This window comes from Hypanus sabinus, chromosome 10 (genome assembly GCF_030144855.1).
Source record: "Hypanus sabinus isolate sHypSab1 chromosome 10, sHypSab1.hap1, whole genome shotgun sequence".
In the NCBI taxonomy this organism is placed as follows: domain Eukaryota; kingdom Metazoa; phylum Chordata; class Chondrichthyes; order Myliobatiformes; family Dasyatidae; genus Hypanus; species Hypanus sabinus.
In genome coordinates, this window is record NC_082715.1 from 147,849,876 (window position 1) to 147,871,865 (window position 21,990).

Consider the following 21,990-nt stretch of genomic DNA (forward strand, 5'->3'; position numbering starts at 1 on the left):
TGAAACAAACTGGGCAACTGCACAGAAACCCCACTCCTCTAAACATAATGTCAGAAAGGCAATAAAGAACATTTTGACCTTTCCACAGAGCAGGATAGCATTCAGAGATTTCTTTCTGCAACCACAAGTCTTGCCCTCAGCTTCAGCGAGTTAAATTCTTCCTTAATTCTTGTGGTTAATTCCTTGTTACAAGTGTTCAGGAATGGATTTATTACCCAATCTGGAATGAGGATTGAGAGACGATCCTGAAATCTCTCTCAACACACTCAAAATGCTGGAGGATCTCAGCATCTAGGGGAAGTACAGTTGATGTTTCGGGCCAACACCCTTTGGCATGATTGCCTGGTCTGCTAAGTTCCTCCAGCATTTTGTGTGTGTTGTTCAGATTTCCAGTGACTGCAGATTGTCTCTTGTTTCTGAAATCTCTCTGATATGTAGCTCACCCAGGTGGGCACAGTAGACTTGAAGATCACCATCTGGTGTTTTTTTCTTTCTCTTACAACTCAGAGAGGCTTGGAAATTGGAAAAGGTCGCAACAGCCAAAGTTGCACATAAATAGGGTTAACATGGAGACGAGTGGTTTGACTTTGTGTGAGTGGAGCAGTGCAGGAGTGTTGCTTGCCTGGTGCCTGGGTATGGGACATCTCACCTGAGCTGCAGAGGAATTGGCAGTGTGAGGGGAAAGATCCTGTTGTTGTGGTCCATGTGGGTACCAACAACTTAGGTAGAACAAGAAAAGAGCTTGTGCTGAGGGAATCTGAGCAGCTAGGGACTAAATTAAAAAGTAGAAACAGAAAGGTGGTAATCTCTGGACTACCTGAGCCACATGCAAATTAACATAGGGTCAAGAAGATTAGAGAGTTAAATGCGTGGCTCAAGGATTGGTGTGGGAGAAGTGGCTTTGAATTCATGGGGAATTGGCACCAGTATTGGGGAAGGAGGGAGCTGTACGAATGGGACGGGCTCCACCAGAACCATGATGGAACCTGGATCCTAGCAAATCATGTAACTAGGGCTGTGGATAGGGCTTTAAACTAAATCATAGCGGGTTGGGTTCAACGGACTGGAGTAGTATGGATAAAGTTAAAAAAAGAAAAGTGTGGATAAAGATAAAGAAAAAACAAAAGATAAAAAAAAGTAAGCATGGAGTGAAGAAAAGTCAAGTGCAAAAGAGTAAAAGATTATAAGATTTTAAAAACACAATGAGTGCAAGGACACTTTATCTGAATGCCCATAGTACCTGAAACAAGGCCAGTGAACTTGTGGCACAAATCAGTACAAAGAGGTAATGATTTAGTGGCCATTACAGAGACCTAGTTGCAGTATGGGGAGGATTGGGAATTAAATATCCAAGAATATCAGGTAATACAGAAGGGTAGGCATGATGATAAAGGAGGTGGGAAAGTGCTTTTAATCAAAGATAAGATCAGGGTGATAGTGAGAGACAATACAAGATCTAAGGAGCAGAATTTTTGAATCCATCTGGGTAGAGATCAGGAATACTAAAGGGAAATGATGAATGGTGGGAGTTGTCTCTTGGCCACTGAATAATAACATTACAGTGGCACAGGCAAAAACAGAGAAATATCTGAGGCATTAAGAAAAGAACAGCAATTATCATGGGGGACTTTAACTTGCACATAGATGGGGTAAATCATGTTGGTCGAGGCAGTCTTGAGGAGGAATTCATAGAATGCATCCATGATGGCTTTCTTGAACAGCATGTTACTGAACCTACAAGGGAATGTGCTATTTAGATGTAGTCCTGTGCAATGAGGCAAGTAAAATTAGTGATCTTGTGGTTAGGGATCCTCTTGTAAAGAGTGATCACAGTATGATTGAGTTTCTCATATAAATGAAGGGTGCAATAGTTTGATCTACACTCAGTGTATTATGCCTAAATAATGGAAACTACAATGGGATGAAGGAGGGTTTGGCTAGTGTAGACTGGGAACACAGGCTATATGGTGGGACAGTTGAGGAACAGTGGGAAGACTTTCAAAGAAATTTTCACAGGGTTCAACAGAAGTATATTCCAGTTAAAAGTAAGGACAGTAAGGGTGGGGAGAGCCACGCTTGGAAATTAAAAGCTTGTGTGTACGAAGTTGCCAAGAATAGTGGGAAACTAGAAGATCAGGTAAACTTCAAAAGCAACAAAGTAGCATTAAGTGAGCAATAAAGAAAGGGAAGCTAGATTAATAGACTAGTACAAAATAAAGTGACTGTAGGTCCCTTGGAGGACGAGAAAGGGAAATTGATATTGGGTAATGAGGAAGTGGCCAATGCTTTGAATGACTATTTTGTGTCAGTCTTCATGGTGAATGATACACCTAACATGGCAAAGAGAGATGTTATGGATGCGATGGGAGGTGAAGACCTCAATAAAATAGCTGTCACTAAAGAGGTGATACTGAGCAAACTTGTGGGCCTGAAGATAGATAAGTCCCCTGACCCTCATGGAATGCACCACAGGGTACTGAAAGAAATGGAAGAAGTTATAGTAGAGGCTTTGGTGATGATTTATCAAAATTCTCTGGAAGACGGTAACTATCATGCCACTGTTCAAAAAAGGATATAGATAAAAGGCAGGTAACTACAGGCCAGTTAGTTTAACATCTGTAAATGGGAAAATGCTTGAAGTTATCATTAAAGAAGAAATAGTGAGGCATCTGGAAAGAAATGGATCCTTCAGGCAGACACAGCATGGATTCAGCAAAGGCAGGTTCTGTTTGACAAACTTACTGGAGTTCTTTGAGGACATAACGAGTGCAGTGGGTTGAGGGCACAGCTGAACATTATTTAATTGGATTTCCAGAAGGTGTTCAATAAGGTGCCACATAAAAGACTTATCCATACGATAAGGAGGCATAGAGTTGGGGGTGATGTATTAGCATGGATAGAGGATTGGTGAACTAATAGAAACCAGAGAGTTGGGATACATGGCTGTTACTCTGGATGGCAATCAGTGGTGAGCAGTGTGTCGCAGGGGTCAGTGCTGGGCCTGCAATTGTTCATGATACATGTTAATGATCTGGAAGAGGGGACCAAGTGAAGTGTATCTAAGTTTGCCAATGACACTAAATTGAATGGAAAAGCAAATTGTGCAGAAGATATGGAGATTCTGCAGAGAGATGTAGACAGGCTAAGTGAGTGGGAAAGAGTCTGGGCAGATGGAATACAATGTTGGTAAATGCCAGGTCATCCACTTTGGAAGGAATAAGCCAAGTTCGTGTTTGCTTTACAGAGTGTACTTTCTATAAATGTTAAGGGGTCTGGATGGTTTCATTTACCTCATTTGATAAAACATTTTCACACATCAGCTGCTGTAGGTTGTTTGGAGCTTGTATAAATCTGTATTTCAGATACTCTATACTACTTTTTCATTTTGTCTGCTTCTGCCATTTTGTTATGGATTAATGACCATGGTCAATTAACTATTGTTTCAGTCCAACCTCAAGTAGTGCAATCATAAAGGTAAAAGTTGTGACATCATCATAGCTCAGGCAAAGTCTGACTCTGCCTCAAGGTACATAAAGTGGGACAGCACGTTTAGGTCATGGGCTAGAGAAAGGCAGTCAAGACCATTCAAAAGGGCAGATTCAGAACTTTACCCCATTGAATGCCATACCCCAATTCCCAAGAATTGCATTACTGAGAATGGGGATTGCATTAGCTGGCACTGTACTACAGTAGTAAACAGCATGATATTGCAAATACAGGAGTGTCGCATTGCTTGAAGCACTTTATAGTTGTTGAAAAGCAAAGTCTAAGCAGATGGTGGGTTAGGAAGAGATGAGGTGATTAGGTGATTATGTGATCATTGTAATCGATTATGAGGCACTGAGGCTTAAACGCTGATAAGAAATAATTCATTTCTTAAATTAAGACTGTAATTTGTCCCCCACCACCCCCTCTATCTTTATTGCCCCCTTAGAAACACACACTGCCTTAAGGGGGGGGGGGGCAAATATCACCAACTTTGGGAATCTCTGATCTAAAAGTTACAATGTGGAACTAGCTGACCCTGAAATAGGCCTGATCCAGCATGGTTTGGGGCACCATGGTGGTGCAGAATCAGATTTATCATCACTGACATACGCTGTGAAATTTTGTTTTGTGGCAGCAGTGCAGCACTACATAAAATATATGCAAAAAAGAAACATTTCAAAGAACATTAAATAAGTAGTACTGAAAGAGAGCACAAACACATGACATTCCTAAGATGTTGAGAGTGTGGCTCCAGGCTCCTGTACCTCCTCTCTGATAGTAGTAACAGAAAGAGGGCATGTCCTGGGTGGTGGTGGGGGGGGGGGGGTCCTTTCAGCAACATTGCCTTTTGAAGCTGCCCTGCATGGTGGAGAGGCTCCTGACCATGATAGAGCTGGCTGAGTTTACAACCGTCTGCAACAGTTAGTGCTGTTACCACCACACACATTGCGACCCAGGCGAGGTGGAGTTTGCACAGTCACTGTTTCCCCTCCAATACCACAAACATGTGGTTAATCAGTTACTGTAAATTGCTCCTGGTGTAAATAGGTGGCAAGACAAGGGGCAACTGATGGGAGAAGAGGTTACAGGGGGACTGGGGCTGGATTGAATGGGCTTCTGTAGGGAAATACGAGAATGAGGAATTCCATGTGAATTGACCTCTCTACTTGTAAGGTGATGCAGAGATTTAAGATCTTAAGTCAATGAGCAAGCAAATCAAGTCGCTACAACACCAAGAGGACTGGAAAACAAACAAACACACATACACACACAGACGACGGGTACAGTAAAGATGAAGCTGGCACAGAAATTGGAGAAATCTATTCTGGGACCCTTACTCTTTGTGATTTTTATAAATGACCTGGATGAGGAAGTGGAGGGATGGGTTAGTCAGTTTGCTGATGACACAAAGGTTTGAGGTATTGTGGATAGTGTGGAGGGCTGTCAGAGGTTACAGCGGAACATTGATAGGATGCAAAACTGGGCTGAGAAGTGGCAGAGTTCAATACAGGTAAGTGTGAAGTGGTCAAATATGATGGCAGAATATAGTATTAATATACTATATTCTGGCAGTGTGGAGGATCAGAGGGATCTTGGGGTCTGAGTCCATAGGACACTCAAAGCAGCTGCACAGGTTGACTCTGTGGTTAAGAAGGCGTATGGTGTATTGGCCTTCATCAATCTTGGAATTGAATTTAGAGCTGAGAGGTAATGTTGCAGCTATGTAGGACCTTGGTCAGGCCCCACTTGGAGTACTGTGCTCAGTTCTGGTTGCCTCACTACAGGAAGGATGTGGAAGCCATAGAAAGGGTGCAGAGGAGATTTACAAGGATGTTGCCTGGATTGAGGAGCATGCCTTATGAGAATAGGTCGAGTGAACTCAGCCTTTTCTCCTTGGAGCAATGGAGGATGAGAAGTGACCTGATAGAGGTGTATAAGATGATCAGAGGCATTGATCGTGTGGCTAGTCAGAGGCTTTTTCCCAGGGCTGAAATGGTTGCCACAAGAAGACACAGGTTTAAGATGCTGGGGAGTAGGTACAGAGGAAATGTCAGGGGTAAGTTTTTTTACTCAGAGAGTGGTGAGTGCGTGGAATGGGCTGCCGGCAACGGTGGTGGAGGCGGATATGATAGGGTCTTTTAAGAGACTTTTGGATGGGTACATGGGGCTTAGAAAAATAGAGGGCTATAGGTAAGCCTAGTAATTTTAAGGTTGGGACATGTTCGGCAAACTTTGCTGTAGGTTTTCTATGTTTCTAAAGTTGGATACAAGATAATGATTCACGACTCCTTTGCTGATAAAGTATATTTTCTGACATGTACAGAAATTTAAAATGGAATGGTAGGGAACAGTGAAAATAGTTGTCAAAATACAAGCCAGGAAACCTATTTAAGACACATAAGAAAGATGGATTACAGAAAAATGAGATAATACTCAGATGGATCATCTCCTACAGGATTGAATACCAACAGTCACAGATTTGCAAGGTGACAGCACCCTAGAAACACACTGATATAAATGTAAATAAAAGTTTAGAGTGTTTGGAACAAAAATTAAAGACATGTTCAGTCGGAGTAGTGAATCTTTTGAAATCTTGAGCGTGCAAGATTAAGTTGGTTCAGCCATTGATTGCATTGATAGAGCTACTACTTAAGTATCATAATTGGTGTCATATCTTAGGACTGTTGCATATGCCTTGCATACTGAACATACATTTACCCATAACATATCATTGGCAGAACTCCCAAATATTCATGAGTGCTGTTCATATTAAGTAATGACACCACTCATTTGTCATTACAGTAGACATCACTACCAAGGGGACTTACTTAAGTCTGCATTCAGCGCCATCTCTTGCAGGTAGCTCAAGCCAGGACCATTTTCTGTGAAAAACCTTGCAACTTCAATTCAGCACTGGGTTAATGTTCATTAGTTTAAGGAACTATTCAATTAGACTTAAAGACTTCAGACTCTGAGTTCTTGGGTGGTTATTTCTGCTTTGAATAATAGTACTTCACCACCACCAACACATAGCATTAATTTCAGATTGTAATTGTTCACCAGGATCTTTCAAGCCTACTTAACTAGATTGTGAAATACCCATCTGGCGCATATAACTTAATATTCTCTTGCAACAATACTTTCTGAAGCCTTCCTCAAACTTTGATAGCACTCATCAGTTTAGTAGATGAACATGCCTACTGCATTAATGGTAACTATACTTGCAGACCCACTGGTCTCAATATTTGGGTGTGGTCCATTGCTCACTTTTGGAAACTGAGATGCTTATGACACTGAGGAACACAGCTCCTTTAACATGTCAGATGACATGAAACTCTTCAAATCCCATGAGGGATGGAAAAGACACAACCCCCAACTTTGCGATCTGTCAACATTTTTAATGCTTCTGATTATCCCTGTCATTGAGAAAAATTTAAGTTAAAAACATTTCTTAAATATTATTTGAAATCAAACTACTTTCAAGCTGAAGTTAACATTAAATCAATGATACTATACTCATGGACAGATAGTCAAGGAACATAACTAATTCTTCAAATTCATATCTTCTTATTTTTCAATTTTTGTCCCCACAGCTGTACATTAAGGTTAATAGAGTGCTGGATCCTGTTGTTGGTCTGAAATGGGACAGGTTCCAAGAGCAGATTCTGCGGTGTAAATTCCAACCTTCTCCTGCTCCATTGCTGGATAGCACATGGGACTTATGGCACATGCTGGATTCTCAAACCTGCCATCCCTTGTAATGAAAAATTGCCAGCAAGAGTTTTGTGGTGCAGTGCCATAATAACACAGTAAAACTCAACCCCAGTTTGCATCAACATTTACAAATAGTTTCAAAAATGCCTTGCGGTATGCAACACATTTGTAAACACAATAAAGAGTTTACAAATGGTTTGAATGTAAAGACAGTGCATGACATTTAGAAAAATGGACAGAGAAACCACAAAAACTAGCTGTTGATGTATGTACACGGGAAGCATTTGCAGACACCTGCATTCACCACAGTCCAATGATGTACTTCCTGTGACTGTAAAATGGTGTGTGGACTGTCCTGAGATTGAAAATGGCACTGTAGAAATTAACTTCTCTTTAACATGCCTCCCTCCACATGAACAACCTACATGCACAGGCAAACTAAAGAGGAAACACAAAACTAATGCACCTTCTAAACATGGACAAACACACATGTACTTCATCAAATAAACAATACATGCACAAATAGACAAAGGTAATTTTTATCCATAACATCATCACAGTATAAATGATATAAAAGCACAATCCTGGGATAAAACAAAATACAGATGCCTGAGAAAATGAGGTCTGGACATGCACTATGCATACACACAGATACCCAAAAACTACGTGCTTAACAATATGAATATGAGTTGGATTTGCAAGCACGATTTAAACATGGAGATATTAAGTATGGACAAATCATTTAAGGTCAGAGTTCAAGAACATACTCTAGGTTAGAAGCTTACACAAATCTTGCACATAAAGGCATATATATATATAAATCACAAATACTGAACATTGACACTTCATACCTTGCAGGGCTGGTGCATGCGAACAGTGTGTATGCAGACCTCCAGTGTGATTGTAAGCTCATCTTCCAAACACCCCCCCCATAGGCATTTAGAAAGGACTATCCCTGGCTTGCTCTTCAGTCACCTCCCCACCACAAATCACCTTCACATCCAAGCAGAGGTGATATAACACGTTATTTTACTTACTGTTCCAGACCCGTGCCTCCAAGAAGGGCCACACATTATTTAAACTGCATTTTCTGCCATTGGTTTTTTTAAAAAAATTAAGATCTGGGTTATGTCGCTAAGGCCTCCATTTTGCCTGTGGGTTTGACCCTGAGATTCCATTTGATCCCCATTTTAAATCTCTCTTGCAATCAAATTGTTATCTATGGTAACACAAGCTCAAGTAACGATACATTGTGTTTGATTAGGTGTTGGCTTAAATTGAATTCAATAATTTCAGACTATACCCACCATTCCTATGCTTCTGCTTCTCCCTCCTACGCACACTCTACCAATCTTTTGTTTTTACCATGACAATTTCCTTCCATTCGATTTATCACTTCACTGGGACTTGATGAGCATTGTGTACAATTTTGGTCTCCTTACATAAAGATACACTTTCTACAGTGGGAGTGTATTAAGAATCACTGGACTGACTCCAGGGATGATGGGTTTACTGCATAAAAGGAGGCCGATTCTGCATTCTCTGGAGTTTAGAAGGTGAAATCTCATTGAAGTGTACACGTGCTGGGTTTGATGGCCTGAATGAAAGAAATGTGCTCCCAGACTGGGGAGTCCAGAACTAAGGGTCACAGTCTCTGAATAAGGGTCAGCTGTGAGAAACTCCTTCAGGCAAGTAGTGACCATCTGGAATTCTCTACCCTTCAGTAATCCAGGTCATACAATACAGAAACAGAGTTCTAGACTTTGACATAATTAAGGGATATGGAACAGTGCAGGAAAATGGTGTTGAGGGAAGTTAGCCATGACCCTGATTAAAAACAATGGACCAAATCTGAGCTATTTGATCTATAAAGGACCAGTTGGTTTAATCTCCTGGGACTTTTACCCTCTCACAGAACTTTCATGGTTCAAAATCCATATTAGAGAAATACTTTGTCCCATACCCAGTGACTTAGCCTCCTCAGCTGTCTGTAGAAATGAATTCCATAGATTACTTCCTATTGACCCTGATCCTTACCCACTGGCCCTGTTCCTCCAATCCCCATCATCCCTCCAATACACCTCTGTCTCCTCACTGAGCCCTCCCATGACATTAGAGATTTACAATAACCCAGACCACCTTCCCCACAGATACTGCCTCCTGTGATACCCACCATCCAATAACACACCTATCTCCATCTCCCTCACTGACCCCACCCACTGATCCCAACCCCACCTCCACAATAACCCTGCATCCTCAATTGCCTCTCCCATTGACCCACCCCTCAGACCCTCCTCCCTACTTACCCACCCTGACCATCTCAAGCAACTTGTGCCCCCCACCCCTGACCAATAGGGCCGACATCCAGTCACGCCCACATACTTCCCATTTCAGTACAACACACACATAACCAAGATGGACATCTTCCAAGCACCCAAGCAAAGGAACAGTGCAGGCCAGGCACTTCTGCAGAAATTTTCTCAACCTGAACACAGGCACAATGGATGTACAAAGCAAAGAGGAGATGAAGGATGCACATACTGGAAAAATTGAGAGGTGCACATGTATTGCATGCAGGTGGTATACATAGGGACACGTGTCAAACAGATATTGTAACCCGCACATTTTGTAATAATTTCTGTGTTTTAATACATAATCGTCATCACAAACAGTCAAATAACCAAATGCCACAGGATTTCAGATATTTTAAGATACACCTTTGAACAGATGGGCCTCCACAATATAACACCATATAAAACAGACCTTCTCCTTTGATGTAATTACCAGCTTGTGCACAAATACATGATATCCTTTCTTTAAAACTGTCAGTAAATAGTAACCCCAAAACAAAGGTTATTTAAGTCACTTTTTATCCTACATACCAATAAAAAATTCATCCGCTATTTCTAATCAAGCATTTACCAGGTCAGGTAAATCACAGGATTACTCCAGTGTGATTGATGTGGTATTACCCCTTATTCAGACTGTTTAATTCCTGCACAGGGTGACCCTTCCACACCCTGTACTAGCCATCTCCATAAGCATTAGACTCTTCATTTAATGGCAATTACTGTCTTTCTCAATTTTGGGCAGATTTATTTTTGCAGATTCCACCCATCCTGATTGCATTCAGATGAGAGACAGCTCACCATGCTGTTGTCATAAGGGAGATCTGTGCACAGAATGAGGCAGATGAATGAATGAAGAGGCTGGACTGTAATATGCAGAGCAGAGGTTGTTCATCTATCAAGGTGCAGGATGTTAAAAGTTTGGGAAAAGGACACTTCCGTTTCAGGCACCCAATGTCAACGTCAAGTATAGAATTATTAGATGTAAAGCTTCACTATATTTTCTTATCAGCTCTCCCGTATCGTAACATGGGGCACACAGAATTGTGCTTCAACTTTAGTATTACGTACCACACTCCCCACAACAAGTTTCATCTGCCTTGCAGCTTCTCAGGTGAAGTTGTCAAACTAGCAATAAACTGGGGTATCTCAACTGTATTGGGATTGCAGAGACTCACTGCAAGCAAGGGTGCTCACACCCAGTGGCAGACTCCAACTGCCCTCAACTCCCTCACACATAGCACAGATCTGACCTCCTCTCCCATTTTGAAATGCAATGAACTCCTCCCTCCCAGTACAAGATGGGATGTTGCATTTATTTTACAGTAGGACATACACTATGTGCTGCTTAGAAGAAGGCACCATCAAAAATCAGACACTTGCTTTCTACATTGATGGGCTGAGGCATTCATTAACACACGATTGAGACATTAAAAACACCATTCATTCACCTTACCTTATTTCACACTTTATTTTGTTACTTTTTTCTCATTACTTCCCTGCCCCCACCCCTCCCACCCACCCATCATAGTAGAAGGCTAATTACCATCCTAGAGCTGAGTCCTTAGTCAAAATCTCTGGACCCATTTTTTTATATAAATAATGGGAGTAGTTAATTGATGATTTAAAAAAAACTCCAAATCAAAATAGGTCTCTGATTCCATTCATAAAACAGCCGAGCCCAATTAGCAACTCAATGTCCCTTTCCACGTTGCCCACACCTCTTCCCCAACCACAAATGATGAATCAGACAACAGTGCGAGTAACAGCAGAAACGGTGCAAAATTGGAAGCAGCTAGTGTCCACCGTGCATCAACATTAGTCAGCAGCTTGGAGATATTTACTTATTAAAAATCAAAACAGATGAGAGAATGAAGGTGCTTCATGATTTCTTGGCATTGGAAAGTATTAGGCGAAGCGATGAGGAAAGGGGCGGCATTAAAGCTGTACATTATGTACAGGGTTTTAAAATCCCTTAAGCGAGACAAGTCACTTATTTATTTTCTCTGTAGAACTGTAGAAATCAAATGGAATGAGACGATCTGCTCCGGTCTTGGCACTGAGCTCCATTGGTGCAGTCACTTTCAATGGAAAAATAATAATTCGGAATCTGAAATTGAGGAGCAACAGCACCGAGCCAACAAGATCCCACGTCTGCTTTCAAACATTACCCTCCCAAGGCTCGGGGTGAAGGTGTGGGTGTGGGGAGAGCTGTGGGGGAGAGATGGGGTGGGGGATGAAAAATAATGTTCGTTTCTGAATTTGTGATATACAAGTCCATGTGAAAGGGACTGTTCATTGCAAAGAAGTTCATTTATTTTGTTCCTCGTTAGCAACACTTCCTCTTCTTTTTACTGGTTTTCGACAGTTTGATGACATCGTTCTGCTGCTGTTGCTGCTGTTTGGCTAAGTTTTCTTTCTTGGCACGCAGCACGAGCTCTGTGATACAGTTGAACATCTGAAAACAAAAAGCCAGACTGTGAACCAAGCGAGCACCACTGTAAGGAAAACAACAGCAGATAATAACCAGACAATCACCAAACCCTGTCAAGGTCAAGGCTTACCTCTTCGACATTGAGGTTCTCTTTTGCACTAGTTTCAAAGAGTTGAATGCCCATCTGTTCTGCAAACTTCTGTGCATCATTGGTCTCTACCACCTTACGTGCAGGATCATCATTCTTGTTACCAACTGAAATAGAAGAGAATGCTTAAATATTCATAAAAGGGTTGACACTGGTGTGAACAGGATAAGGAAGTCAGTGAATGGGAAGCAGCACACGTGAATGGGGGTGGGTGGTAGGAGAAACAGGGTATGAATGGAGGAGTTAAGTATCTATGTGACTAGAGGGTAAAAGAAAATATTATGAACAGGATAGGGTAGGGAAGAAAGCAGTATATGGTGAGGGGACTGCATACACACTAGTGTGGTTGGTGGGAGTGGGAGTTTAGGGATCTGGCCATGAATGGAGGTCAAGTATGGCCTGCATTGGCTCTCAGATAAGCAATTGAGCAATGAAGTTAAACATTTTCAAGTTCTTTCCCAACTTTACAATGACATTAAGGCCTTGTCTCGTATCTCCACAATTTTCTTTAGCCCTACGTGTTATATGATAGAAACATAGAAAACCTACAGACAATACAGACCCTTCTGTCCACAAAGCTGTGCCGAATCTTAGAAATTACCTAGGGTTACCTGTAGCCCTCTATTTTTCCAAGCTCCACATAAAAATTTTTGAACAGGATCTGAAAAGTTCCAGTGTACACATCCTGCTTTAATCACATCACCACCCCACCCCAGACATTACTCCTTAAACACCTCCAGCTCTCTCCTCCAATATAACAATTCTTAAATCCTACGTCTTGACTCTGCATTGCTGAAGAACATTGTAGCTTTTCTGGACTATAGCAGCCTTCTTGTGGTCGTGGTACATATTGGTACCAATGACATAGGTAGGAAAAGGGAAGAGGTCCTGAAAGCAGACTACAGGGAGTAAGGAAGGAAGTTGAAAAGCAGGACCTCAAATGTAGTAATCTCGGGATTACTGCCTGTGCCACATGACAGTGAGAGTAGGAATAGAATAAGGTGGAGGATAAATGCGTGGCTGAGGGATTGGAGCTGGGGGAAGGGATTCAGATTTCTGGATCATTGGGACCACTTTTGGGGCGGGTGTGACCTGTACAAAAAGGATGGGTTGCACTTGAATCCCGGGGGCACCAATATTCTGCTGGGGAGGTTTGATAGAGGGTTTGTTGGGGAGGGTTTAAACTAGTTTGGCAGGGGGGTGGGAATCAGAATGAGAGTGCAGGGATTAAGGCAGAAGGACAAGGGCACGATGCTAAGAGTTCTGAGTTGATGAGGAAGGACAGGCAGGGGACAGAACATAATTGTAGCCAGTTAAAGGGGTTGAAATGAGTCTATTTCAATGCTAGGAGTATTAGGAACAAGGAGGATGAACTTAGAGCATGGATTAGTACGTGGAACTACGATGTTGTGGCTGTTGCTGAAACTTGGTTGGAGGAAGGGCAGGATTGGATGATGCAGGTCATTCAGGTGTTTTAAAAGGAATAGGATGGGAGGTAGAAAGGGTGGGAGTGGCATTGCTGGTCAGGGATAGTATCATGGCTATAGAAAGGGAGGATGCTGCAGAAGGAGTGTCCATGGAGTCAGTCTGGGTGGAAGTCAGAAATAGGAAGGGATCAATCACTGTGCTGGGAGTAGTCTATAGGCCCCCAAATATCCCTCGGGACATCGAGGAACAGATAAGCAGGCAGATTTTAGGATGGAGCAGGAAATACAGGGTAGTAGTTATGGGTGATTTCAACTTCACTCATATTGACTGGCACCTCCTGAGTGCAAGGGGGATAGATGGGGCTGAATTTGTCAGGTGTGTTCAAGAAGGATTCCTGACACGGTATGTGGACCAGCCGACAAGAGGAAAGGCTATACTGGATCTAGTTCTGGGTAATGAACCTGGCCGGGTGACAGACCTCTTGGTGGGGGAGCATTTTGGTGAGAGTGACCACAACTCCCTTAGCTTCAGCATAGCTATGGAAAGGGATAAAATCAGACAAAATGGTAAAGTGCTTAACTGGGGAAAGACTAACTTTGAAGGGATGAGGCAGGAACTAGCGAGAGTAAATTGGAAACTGGTGTTCAAAGGGGAAAGTACAGAAGCAATGTGGGAGAAGTTTAGGGACTACTTGAGCTGGGTTCAGGATAGGTTTGTCCCACTGAGGCAAGGAAAAAATGGTAGGAAAAGGGAAGCATATGTTAGATATAAGAAGCAGGAAGTAGGAGGGGCTTATGAGAAACAGGGTAGCCAGGAAGGAGCTAAAGAAAGGACTTAGAGCTCGAAGGGAGCATGAGAAGGCCTTGGCATGTAGGATTAAAGAGAACCACAGGGCATTCTATATGTATGTGAAGAATAGGAGGATGATAAGAACAAAGGTGGGACCACTACAGGATAAAGAGGACAACATTTGCCCGGAGGCAGAGGAGGTTGGGGAGGTCCTAAATGAATACTTTGCTTCAGTATTCAAAAGTGAAAAAGATCTTGATCAGGATGAGGTCGAAGTAGAGCAGGCCTGTGTGCTGGACAGTGTGGAGATTAAGGAAGAAGTACTGCTGGATCTTCTCAAAAACATTAAGATTGATAACTCCCCAGGTATGATACACCCCAGGTTGTTGCGGGAATTGAGATCGCAGGAGCAGTAGCCATGATCTTTGAATCCTCTTTGGCTGCAGGGGAAGTGCCGGAGGACTGGAGAATGGCAAATGTAGATCCCTTGTTTAAAAAAGGTAATAGGGAGAAACCTGGGAACTATAGACCGTTGAATCTTACGTCAGTGGTATGCAAACTTCTGGAAAGGATTCTTAAGGATAGGATCTACAAGCATTTAGAGAAGTACAGTCTACTCATGGATAGTCAACATGGTTTTGTGAAGGGAAGATCGTGCCTCACGAGCCCGATTGAGTTTTTTGAAGAGGTAACAAAAGAAATTGATGAGGATAGGGCAGTGAATGTGGTCTGCATGGACTTTAGCAAAGCATTTGACAAGGTCCCTCATGAGAGACTCATCCAGAAAGTCATGACGCAAGGGGTAAGTGGAACCTTGGCTGTTTGGATAAAAAATTGGCTTAAAGGAAGAAAGCAGAAGGTAGTTGTGGAAGGAAAGTATTCCGCCTGGAGGTCGGTGACTAGTAGTGCCGCAGGGATCTGTCCTGGGACCCCTGCTATTTGTGATTTTTATAAATAACTTGTATATAGAGGCAGAAGGATGGGTGAGTAAGTTTGCGGATGACACTAAGATTGGAAGAGTTGTGGATGGAGCTGTAGGTGGTCGTAAGTTACAAGAGGATATAGACAGGCTGCAGAGTTGGGCAGAAAAATGGCAGATGGAGTTCAATCCGGACAAGTGTGAGATGATGCATTTTGGAAGGACAAACCAGAAGACTGAGTACAGGATTAATGGTCAATTACTTAAGAGTGTGGATGAACAAAGGGACCTTGGGGTTCAAATCATACATCCCTCAAGGTCACTGCACAGGTTGATAGGGTGGTTAAGGCCTATGGGATGCTAGGCTTCATTAACAGGGGGATTGAGTTCAAGAGTAGAGAGGTCATGTTGCAACTCTACAAATCTCTGGTGAGACCTCACTTAGAGTATTGTGTTCAATTCTGGTCACCTCATTATAGGAAGGATGTGGAAGCTATGGAGAGGGTGCAGAGAAGATTTACCAGGATGTTGCCTGGTTTGGAGAACAAGCATAAGAAGCAAGGTTAGCAGAGCTGAGATTTTTCTCTTTGGAGTATAGAAGAATGAGAGGGGACTTGATAGAAGTCTACAAGATTATGAGAGGCATAGATAGGGTGGATAGTCAGTACCTGTTTCCCAGGGCACCTATAGCAAACACCAGAGGTCATATGTACAAAATTAAGGGAGGGAAGTTTAGGGGAGACATCAGGAGTAAATTGTTTTTTTTTTATTTTTTTAAAAACACAGAGGGTTGTGAGTGCCTGGAATGACTTGCCAGGGATGGTGGTGGAGGCTAAAACATTAGGGGTATTTAAGAGCCTCTTGGACTGGCACATGGATGAAAGAAAAATGGAGTGTTATGGGGTAGTGTGGGTTTAGTACTTTTTTTTAAAAGGATTATATGGGTCGGCACAATATGGAGGGCTGAAGGGCCTGTACTGTGTTGTAGTGTTCTATGGTTCTTAGTTGGAATATTAACAAAGCTCTTTGGGTAGAACCCAGAAACAGGCCCCCAATAGTCATCAAAAATCAGAGGAACAAATATGTCATTAAAATACAGATATCTGTAGGTATAATAGGAGATTTTAATTTCCCTAATATCAACCTGGAGTGTCATAGTGTTAAAGGATTAAATGAGGTGGAATGTGTCAAGTATGCCCAGGAAAGATTTCTGAAGCAATATATAGGTGACACTTCTGGAGAAGGGGCTGAACTCAACCTCCTCTAATGAAATGAGGTTGAGCAAGTTGCTGAGGTGTTAGTGGGGAAGCACTTTGATACCAGTGATTACAATTCCATTACTTTTAAAATAGTTTTGGAAAAAGACAGAACTAGTTCACAGGTTAAGACCTAATTTTGATGGTATTAGACAGGAACTAGTAAACTTGATCAGGGAGATTAGAAGGTATAGCAAGTGGGATGTCATTAAATGTATGATAGAGAGAGTTGAGTTCCAGACCAGCCTGCTCCTGAAGGGCAAGGCCGGCAGAATTCATGAACCCTGTTTGACCCTGAGGAATACAAGTAGTAAACTTCAAGAAATTAGGAGGGTGAAATGCAAACACAAGTTATTCCTCGTAAATAGTGTAAAGGAGAATCCCATGAGATTCTATAAGTATATTGACCAAAAATATGCAGTAACTGGGGAGAGAGGATCAGTGCATAATCTACGCGTGGAGGGAAAGATGATGTGAAACTTGATGGTCAGCTAGGACTCGAACTGAAGAGCAGGCAGATGGAATTAATGGGGGAGATCAACTGTGATTTTATTGGATGTTTTTTCCCCTCAGGTTGGGTGAGACTAGAACTGGAGATAATATGGCTTATGGTGAAAGGTGAAATATTTAAAGGGAACCTGAGGGGAAACTTGTTCACTCAGAGGGCGGAGCGAGTGTTGACTGAGAGGCTAGTGGAAGTGGTAAACGAGATTCAGTTGTAACATTTAAGAGAAATTTCAGTATGGAAAATATATGGAAAAGGGCTTGGAGGGCTATGGTCAAGGTGCAGGTAGATGGGACTAAGCAGTTCGGGCCAGTACAGACACATGGGCCAAAGGGCCAGTTTCTGAGTATGGCTCTAATACTTCTCATGTGTTTTCACCGTGGAGTTAGTGAGTTCAGGGAACAGTGATGTCTTGAAGCACACAGACATTACAAAACAGGATATGTCGGTCTTGAAATGTATAAAGTCAATAAACTAGATGAATTGAAGGATGTTGTGGGATGCAAAAGATGAATTACTGAGGAATCTGGAAGAGATTTTAGAACCTTTGCTAGCCATGGTGGGGTGGATAATGTTGTGCCTTTATTCAAGAAAGGTTGGAAGGTCCAACCAGAGAACTAGTCTCACTGAGTCTTATGTCAGTGGTAGGAAAGTTACTGAGAGACAGGATTTTTAAAATTTGCAATTAAGGGATTAGTAATAGTCAGCATCTTCGTGCATGGGAAGTCTTGCCTTAAGAATTTGAGTGATTTTTGAAGAGGTGACAAAGCAGGTTGAAGAGGGCAGGGTGTAGGGACTATCCATATGAACTTTTGCAAGGCCTTTGACAAGTTCTCATATGGAAGGCTAGTACCCAGATAAGCTAGCAATTGGATACAAAATTAGGAGGTAGAGGGTGCTAGCTGAGGGTTGTTTTTCCAGATAGGAAGCCTGTGACCAGCGGAGTACCCCAGGGATCAGTGGTGGGTCCACTGTTATTTGCTATCTATGTTAAATGATTTGGATGACAAAGTACGTGGCCTGATAAATTTGTAGTTGACAGGATTTTGACCAACTAGGAAAGTGGCAAAAGCATGGCAGATGGAATTTAATTTGGACAAGTGCAAACTGATGCATTTCGCAGGGTAAATGAGACCAGAAATTACATAGTGGATAGCAGAATCCTGGGGAGTATTGAACAGAGACCTAGGGGTAAAAGTACACAGTTGAAAGCAGCAGCACAGGTAGATAGGGAGATGAAGAAGGTGCATGTCATGCTCACCCTCATGAGTAAAGAAGTTGTAAGACTGTCATCTTATAATTGTATAAAATGTTGGTTCAGCCACACTTGGAGAAGTGTGTGCAGTCCTAGTTACCAAGCTACAGAAAGGATGTAGATAGGATAGTGAAAAAAATTGTTTAATTTTATAAAAATGTAAAAATTGATGTTGCTGGGACTAAATAAATTGAATTATAAGGAGAGACTGGACAGGCTGGGACTTTTCCCTGGAGCAAGACAAGTCAAACAATCACAAACAAGAGAAAATATGCAGATGCTGGAAATCCAATCAACACATACAAATTGCTGGAGGAACTCAGCAGGCCAGGCAGCATCTACGGAAAACAGTAAATAATCAATATTTTGGCCTGAGACCCTTCACCAGGACTGGAGAAAAAAGATGAGGTCAGACTAAGAAGGCAGGGGGAGGGAGGAAGAAATACATGGTAGTAGGTGATAGGTAAAACCAAGAGAGGGAGCAGGGTGAAATACAGGGCTGGGAAGTTGATTGATGAAAGAGACAAAGGGCTGGAGAAGGGGGATCTGAGGAGAGGACAGAAGGCCATGAAACAAAGGGAAGGGGGAGGAGCACCAGAGGGAGGTGATAGGCAAGGAAGGAAATAAGGAGAGAGGGGGAAATGGGAATGGTGATGGTGGTGAAGGCAGGGGTGGGGTTGGGGGGGAGGGGGGGAGGCATTACCAGAAGTTCAAGAAATCGATGTTCATGCCATCAGGTTGGAGGCCACCAGACAGAATACAAGGTATTGCTCCTGCAGTCTGAGTGTAGACTCATCACAGTGGTAGAGGCCATGGACTGACATGGAGTAGAACCATATAACATTACAGCACAGAAACAGGCCTTTTGGCCCTTCTTGGCTGTGCCGAACCATTTTCTGCCCCATACCACTGACCTGTACCTGGACCATATCCCTCCATAAACCTCTCATCCATGTACCTATCCAAGTTTTTCTTAAATGTTAAAAGTGAGCCCACATTTACCACTTCATCTGGCACACTCCCACCACTCTGTGTGAAGAAGCCCGCCCCATGTTTCCTTTAAACTTTTTCCCCTTCACCCTTAACCCAGGTCCTCTGCTTTTTTTCTCCCCTAGCCTCAGTAGAAAAAGCTTGCTTGCATTCACTCTATCTATACCCATCATAATTATGTTATCATAACATACTTCTATCAAATCTCCCCTCATTCTTCTACGCTCCAGGGAATAAAGTCCTAACCTATTCAACCTTTCTCTGTAACTCAGTTTCTTAAGTCCCAGCAACATCCTTGGTAAACTTTCTCTGCACTCCTTCAACCTTATTAATATCCCTCCTGTAATTTGGTGACCAAAACTGCACACAGTACTCCAAATTCAGCCTCACCAATGCCTTATGCAACCTCACCATAACATTCCAACTCTTATACTCAATACTTTGATTTATAAAGGCCAATATACCAAAAGCTCTCTTTACTACCCTATCTACCTGTGACGCCACTTTTAGGGAATTTTGTATCTGTATTCCCTGATCCCTCTGTTCTACTGCACTCCTCAGTGCCCTACCATTTACCTTGTATGGTCTACAAGTTTGTCCTTCCAAATTACAATACCTCACACTTGTCTGTATTAAACTCCCATCTGCTGTTTTCCATCCCATTTTTCCAGCTGGTCCAGATCCCTCTGCAAGCTTTGAAAACATTCCTCACTGTCTAATCACACCTCTAATCTTTGCATCATCAGCAAATTTGCTGAACCAGTTTACTACATTATCATCCATATCATTGATATAGATGACAAACAATGGACCCAGCACTGATCCCTGTGGCACACCACTAGTCACAGGCCTCCACTCAGAGAAGCAATCCTCCATTACCACTCTCTGACTTCTCCCATTGAGCCGATGTCTAATCCAATTTACTACCTCACCATGTATACCTAGCGAATGAATCTTCTTAACTAACCTCCCATGCCGGACCTTGTCAAAGGCCTTACTGAAGTCCATGTAGACAACATCCACTGCCTTCTCTTCACCTGGTAACCTTATAAAATTTCATAACATAATGAAGGACATAGATAAAGCTTGTCACAGACTCACCCCCCACCCCCACCCGGGTAGGAGAGTCCTTAACTAGACAGCATAGGTTTAAGATGGGAAGGATTTAAAGGAGATATGTGGGGCATGTTTTTCCCTACACAGAGAATGGTAGTGGATGTTTGCTGCAAGTTGCCAGACGAGATGGTACAAGCAGTTACAATTACAACATTTAAGTAACATTTGGACATGAATAGGAAAGATTTAAAGTAGGTTAAACAACGGCAGATCTGATTAACTTGGTTGGCCTGTTGTTTCCATGCTGCAAACCAAAGTATCTATAACATGCTAAAGTTTTGAATATTTCTATTTAACTGCATTTACTTGATCTTTTATACTCGTTGACTCCATTAGAAACTAACTATCTAACCCCTTCTCTCCTATTTTTTGCCTTTAATTGGCCTTGTACTGTATCAGGCTTCCATTTAGCTTCTGGACTTCCTTTGATGTTAGCCATAATGCTATTCACATACTCTCGTTTTCCATTTTCTTCTTGTAATTGCTCTGGTTAGTTACTACACATCTGTATTAATCACAAAGATCCTCATTTCCTCATGTTCCAGAGATCATTGAGGAAGAGTTTTCTGATTTGCACCTCATTTCAATCCATCATTTGTTTCCTTAGTTGCTGTGTTACTTCCCCTTTCGCCTTGCACCACATCCCCATCATCTAATCTCTCCGACTTCCATCTTATCGCACACCTTCCTGCTTCCTCTTTCCTCCCTTTTTTCTGTGCAACTCAAGACTTCTTATAATGTAATTTTTCCCCTACCAATTAAAAAGTCACCATTTGAAATATATCTGTTTTTACTTTCACAAATGTTTAACAATTAGCATTTCTACCATTTCCTACTTTGATCACTGGTTTTAGGAAATATCAACCAAACCAGAGGCAAGGTGAGAGGAAGCTGCTCTGAAATACATGGGGTATTGAACAAGCAGATTCACAATAGTTCCCCAAAGAGAATTGGACAAACACAGATGAAAATGTTTCTAGACTCATGAGGAAAAGCAGCAAGTCTGGTGAACAAAACGGCCATCTTCTGAGATAATTCATTTGCTTCTATTCTACAATTTACAAAACTTCCTTCATGGAGCAATAACCTGGGAAATTTTTCTAACAGATGCAACATTTTTAAAATAGCAAGAATTAGGGAAATTCAAAGCTCTAGTTGTTCACAAAATTAAGTGAAAGGCTGAGAATGCTGTCACTAAAGAATCAATTGGTAAGCAATTTAACACACTGACCAAGGTTTGAGCCCAGTGTAGATGAAACAAAGACATTCTGTTCAGTGTCAGCCCATGTTGATTACAAACACTCTCAATACAGCTAAAGACCACAAGACATAGAAACACAAGAAGGCCATTTTGGCCCATTAAGTGTGCTTTGCCATTCCATAATGCATGACTTATTTTTCTATTAAACCCCACTCCCCATAACCTTTGATGTTCTTACTCATCAAAAACCTATCAATGTTCACTTTAAATACATCGAGTGACTTGGCCTCTATAATTGTCTGTAGCAATGAATTCCACAGATTCACTACCTCTGGTTAAAGAAAACACTCCTCATCTCTGTTCTTAAGGGACACCTCTCCATATCCACTCTATCTAGG

The 21,990-nt window shown here is 42.0% G+C and overlaps 1 protein-coding gene across 1 annotated transcript in view; it reads right to left on the reverse strand.

The window, feature by feature from the left end:
- Nucleotides 1-11,658: 11,658 nt before the first annotated feature.
- Nucleotides 11,659-21,990, reverse strand: part of rab35b (RAB35, member RAS oncogene family b) — a 97,363-nt gene continuing 87,031 nt past the window's right edge. The window contains exons 5-6 of the mRNA XM_059983221.1: nucleotides 12,116-12,240; nucleotides 11,659-12,009 (exon numbers count right to left, since the gene is read on the reverse strand). Of these exons, the coding sequence (XP_059839204.1) occupies nucleotides 11,881-12,009; nucleotides 12,116-12,240 (254 nt within the window). The 3' untranslated portion in view covers nucleotides 11,659-11,880. The remainder of the gene's footprint in view (nucleotides 12,010-12,115; nucleotides 12,241-21,990) is intronic.